The sequence below is a fragment of the Triticum dicoccoides genome, chromosome 5A (assembly GCF_002162155.2).
Source record: "Triticum dicoccoides isolate Atlit2015 ecotype Zavitan chromosome 5A, WEW_v2.0, whole genome shotgun sequence".
Lineage (NCBI taxonomy): Eukaryota > Viridiplantae > Streptophyta > Magnoliopsida > Poales > Poaceae > Triticum > Triticum dicoccoides.
The window spans coordinates 430,935,018-430,939,820 of record NC_041388.1 but is presented as its reverse complement, the minus strand read 5'-3'; the positions used below and the strand labels follow the sequence as shown (position 1 = coordinate 430,939,820).

General features: G+C 46.1%; 1 protein-coding gene across 1 annotated transcript; it reads right to left on the bottom strand.

Moving 5' to 3' along the window:
* Window positions 1–1,169: 1,169 nt before the first annotated feature.
* On the bottom strand, window positions 1,170–2,675 carry LOC119299707. The gene is made up of 5 exons (XM_037576868.1): window positions 2,526–2,675; window positions 2,085–2,439; window positions 1,844–2,005; window positions 1,687–1,750; window positions 1,170–1,545 (listed from the first exon to the last, which is right to left on the bottom strand). The coding sequence occupies exons 1-5, from the start codon at window positions 2,673–2,675 to the stop codon at window positions 1,356–1,358; spliced, it is 921 nt and encodes a 306-aa protein (XP_037432765.1). The 3' UTR covers window positions 1,170–1,355.
* Window positions 2,676–4,803: the final 2,128 nt, after the last annotated feature.

Here is a 4,803-nt window from a genome sequence, read left to right as displayed (position 1 = left end):
CTATGTCCTTATTCATCTCCCCACCAAAAATCTCTTACCATTCTCTCATATTTTTCGCAGAATCCTTTGGACAGTAAGAAAATTCCCATGGTGAAGGTTGGGAGAGCTTGTACCACTAAGTTAATATGTACCTCTTTAGCGAGAAAAGCGATTCTGCCATGCATGGAAGGTCCCGTGCATGCATCTATCGTTGATCTAGTTGGAGATCCGAGTGCATGCAAACTACCCTTCTTCCTATACATGATGTATTTGCTATTCCTTGAATTAATATATAGCTCGTATCATGTTAGTCATAAATGCACTTTATGCCATGCCGCGTTGGGCTTCCCACCTGTCCCGCAACTTCTTCTCTGTGCCCCAAAGTCTCATTGTTTCTCCTGCTTGTCCTCTCATCACCTTCTTTGCTCCGTCCCAACTTTGCCTGTATGTACGAAACATCTGTTTGAGGTGAGGTCATGTAAAGAAATTGTGTTTATAAACAATTAGTAGTTAGTTAAATTGTTTTAATATGTCCAACAACACATTACTAGCCGCTATATTGTATACATATGTTTGAGACTTCTACATGCTTTTCCATGATGGGTGATGGGAGGAGGAAGAAGGTCGGCATCAAAGCAGCAATGGGGAATAATGGATCCGTACAACATACTCGAAGGTTGGAGAGGGGGATAACTATTGCATTGTTGGGCCTAAACGAACATGTATCCATGTTCCCGTATTAATGCTGACCCACAATTTTAATGCGTATCTGACAGGACAGGTGAGGTATTGTACTCCCTGCGTTCCAAAATATATGTCTTTCTAGAGATTCCAATAGGTGACTACATACGGAGCAAAATGAGTTAATCTACACTCTAGAATATGTCTACATGCATCTGTATGTTGTAGTCCATTTGAAATGTCTAAAAAAACTTATATTTCGGAACGGAGGGAGTACATATCCCGTGCATGGGAGAAAACCCAGTCTCCCTCTTTTGCAGCATAAGACATAAATCTTTCAGTCCAATTGTTACATCTTTTTCCCAATTTATCCATGATCAGCTGAAAACTTTCATCCTTCATTCTTCCTTCCAGGGTCGGAAGTCCCAAATACTTGCTCTCAGATGTCACGGTTTCCACTTCCAAGACCGATTTAATATCCTCACGCGTTTTATAAGACAACGATCCCACACTCTGATACAAGTTCAAGCTCCGGTAATTACAATCTGGCTATAGCGCAACAACTATACGTATTTGACACAGTTTCATGAATGTGCAATATAAATGAAACAACTTACTACGGTAACAAAAATATTAAGGCCCCAAGTGTAGGATTCTACAAGTGGCACTATAAAAGCACGTTTACATAACTGGTTTTATAAGACCACGATCCCACACTCTGATACAAGTTCAAGTTCAACCTCAGACAACATTGCGCGTAGCTCCCGTCTTCCTTCTGGGTGCCTTAGCATTATGTTAAGTAGCGGCACAGCATACTTGAACTGCTTCTTGACGCCAGTCACTTCACAAGCAAATGTCAATGAATAGAGCATAAAAACAGGCGCCCTGTGTTACAAAAGTGGGAGAGATAATTCTATTGTCAATAATAATGATAGAGCATAAAAACAGGCACCATGTGCCAGTAAACAACCAAACAAGTTCTGCCAACGACAATGTAGTAAAAAAGAAGACAAACATGGAACTCACATGATAGCATCAAGTGGAGAATATTTTTTATTGTAAGTTACGGCCATGATGAGGAGCATGATAACTGCACAGGTTAAAACAAACAACGAAATTAACCCACAGAAGTTTGGTTTTGAAAATTATTATGTGTGTATATGAGGCCTGGATAACAACTAACCAAATTTAAGTCGGGTGATGAGGTCATTGGCAAAGCCCTGTTTCCGGAGCTCCAACGAGACAACGCTGAGCTTGTAGAACGCATAGCCGAGAGCGGTGCTGACAAACATGGACGGATCCATCTTCCACAGTTGATAGCACCCGACGCAGGCGACCAACGCTCCTGAACAAAGACCTCGTCAGATCACATAAAAAGCTATTGATCCTAGTACTATCTAGGAGATACACATAGGCTTATGTACCGAAGGGCATGCCGATGTGGTAGTCCTCCGTGTCGTAGACGGTCTTCAGGGACCGGAGGTGGTGGAAGTTGTCCAGGAGTGGACGGAACACGCCGGCGATCATGGCTTTTAGCGCCGCGACCGCCTCCGTAGATTCGCGCGAGAACCGTTCTTGCATGGTGGCGAAGTCCTCCCGGCGTAATTCGTCTTCGTCGGGGAAGTAGTCCCCCCACGGCCACAGCTTGGCGTACGGGTCGGTCTCCGCGACGCCCTCTTTATCCGCTGGGTCGCGCGGGCAAGCCTCCTTGGCGGCGGCGCCGTCGTCCGCCGGAGCGCGCTGCTTGAATCTCAGGCGCGCGTGCGCGCGCAAGGGCCCCTGCTCAGTTAGTCACGATCGGGCTCAGCTCGGAGAAGAACATCATTGAAGGAAGAGAGGAGTTAATGTGCTAATGCAATGCTCACCACCGTCGTCGAGCGCGCCAGGCGGGGCGTGCGGGCGGGCGCGAGGAGACAGACGCGCGCAGGGGGGGAAGAAGCGGGCGGAGCCGCCACAACGCGCGTGGCGGCGGCGAGAGCGAACCTCCCGGGGGACAGGACGAGGGGGTAGGCCATCGAATACGGCACTGTGCGATGGACGTCGGACGGTAGACCGAGACGCCGAGACTTCACCAGGTGCTGATACGAGCGAAACTTGTGCAGGTCTGGTCGATGGCTTTGACACGCTGGTTTGGTTTGGTGCGCTCGTTTTCCTTTTTTATTGAAAAGGTCGTGTGTGTGCCGTATATATCCTTTAGTAGAGGTCGGACTCTGACATCGTGAAAGGGTTTGACAGGGTCGCCTGGCAATTCCTCTCAATTTTGTTTTTGAGAAACTCTCCCCATATTTTTATGGGAAACGTTTCGGCGCGGTGCGCCGGCCGAACGATTCGGCCGGTCGCTCGCGAGCCACGCGATCAGCCCCCCATCGTACGCCTCCCGCATCGCCCTGGCCCACCTTATCTTCTCCCACTTTCTTCTTCCTCCCGATCCCCTCCTTCCCTCTCAGCCTTGCGCGCTGCTGGCCCTCGTCTTCATCTTTCGGATCTCGCCGCCGGCCAGCCCCAATCCCGTGCAGGTCCCTACCTCCAATCTCAGTGCCCTTGCCCACTTCTCCGCTGCCGCCCACCCTCCCTCGATCACGGCAACAGCAGGTACCCTTCTTCCTTCTCCCTCTCTCCCCTTTCCTCCTCCTCTCTTCCCTTTTTGCTGCAACCGGCGACAGGCCAAACGCGGGGAGGACCAAGGCGCCCGTGCTACAACCATGGCCACAGGGAGGAGCCGCAACAGCGGTACTGGGAGAGTTGCAAACGGCGTTTTCTCGTGCTACAACCATGGACACAAAAAGCTACATCCAGTAGATAAAGAAGCTTCAACCAGACAATGAAATACAGGAAAAGTTACAACCGTTTGACAAAAAGCTTCAACCCGCAGATGAAAAAGCTTCAAACAGAGATTGAGAAATCCTCCTCGACGACGACCATGGCGTCTCTCTGTGTTTTTGTTGCAACCGCAGAGTAAAAAGCTGCAACCTTTTGTGAAAAAAGCTTCAAGCTTAGGTGAAAAAAGCTTCATTTGGCACGGTCGAAAGCTTCGATCGTAGTTTGCAAAAATTTCAACAGACCACCCATATAAAATGAAAAAGCTACAACCGTTCATGTGAAAGCTTCAAATTGTATTCGAAAAAGCTTCAGCCGACGAAATAGTTAAGTTTCATGCGAACACTACGAAAGAAAAAAAAAGCTACAACTGTCGTTTTGGAAAGCTTCAACCATGAATTGAAAAGCTTCAACCCGCTTTATAGAAAGCTTCAACCAACTCTATAGAAAGCTTCACCCCCACGAGTACACAACGAAAAAGTTGCAATTGTTGACATGAAAAGCTTCAACCCTATTGTAACATCTCAAATTTCCAATTTGGAATGTTATATATTAGATCATCATTGCATATCATATTTTATTTTACATTTTGGTTGATCCTAGAAATCCTAAGCAACTCAATGACCCACAGAGAGAGTTGGGGATTTCGTTATTTTCATATTTGAGTTTTCTCAAATTTTGAGAATAGGATCATTTGATTTTATTTATTTTATCATCAATTATTTCTATTATAAAAATATGAGAGAGGGAATAAAATGACTTTCCCAAAATGAATAAATATTGAGGATCAAATAATAAAATCAAATAAGATTTTATTTCGGAGTTTTTGGGTGTTTTATTTGAATTTAGGAAAAATGTGCGTTTTTCAAAATTGCATATAGGTCCAAAATAAATGTTCATCTTGTGCGGCTTGATTTTAGAAGCCCGTTAAATTTATTTCGGAATTTTTGGAGTCTGTTTAGTATTTTTTTTATTTTTCTTCTGCGCGTAATTATTTAAAAAAAACGCGCACCGACCTAATCGGGCCGTGTCCGCCTCGGACTCTAGCCCGGCAGGCTTTATAAGCCGGGGCAGCCCACCCGGGGCAAACCCTAAGCCGCCCCAGCCCTAGCCGCCAGCTCCTGCCACCGCCGCCGCCGCCGACCCGCCGCTGCCTCGAAATTCGCACCGGTTTTTTTATTTTTTTTTGAAAAACCGTTTGGTTTTTCCGTCGGTTTTTTTCTAGTCTCGGTTTTTTTAATAGATCGGTTTTTTTGGTTTATTTAAATAGTGAGCGTTCGTCCGTTCGTTCGTTCTAGCGAACGTTCGTCGTTCTTCTTTTTCTCG

What these genes read in the sequence shown, in the direction of transcription:
- LOC119299707 (XM_037576868.1), bottom strand. Translation starts at nt 2,675, where the DNA reads ATGGCCTACCCCCTCGTCCTGTCCCCCGGGAGGTTCGCTCTCGCCGCC. An exon ending in TGGCGCGCTCGACGACGGTG is followed by an intron (nt 2,440 to 2,525) that starts GTGAGCATTGCA and finishes CTAACTGAGCAG; the next exon opens with GGGCCCTTGCGCGCGCACGC. An exon ending in CATCACCCGACTTAAATTTG is followed by an intron (nt 1,751 to 1,843) that starts GTTAGTTGTTAT and finishes TAACCTGTGCAG; the next exon opens with TTATCATGCTCCTCATCATG.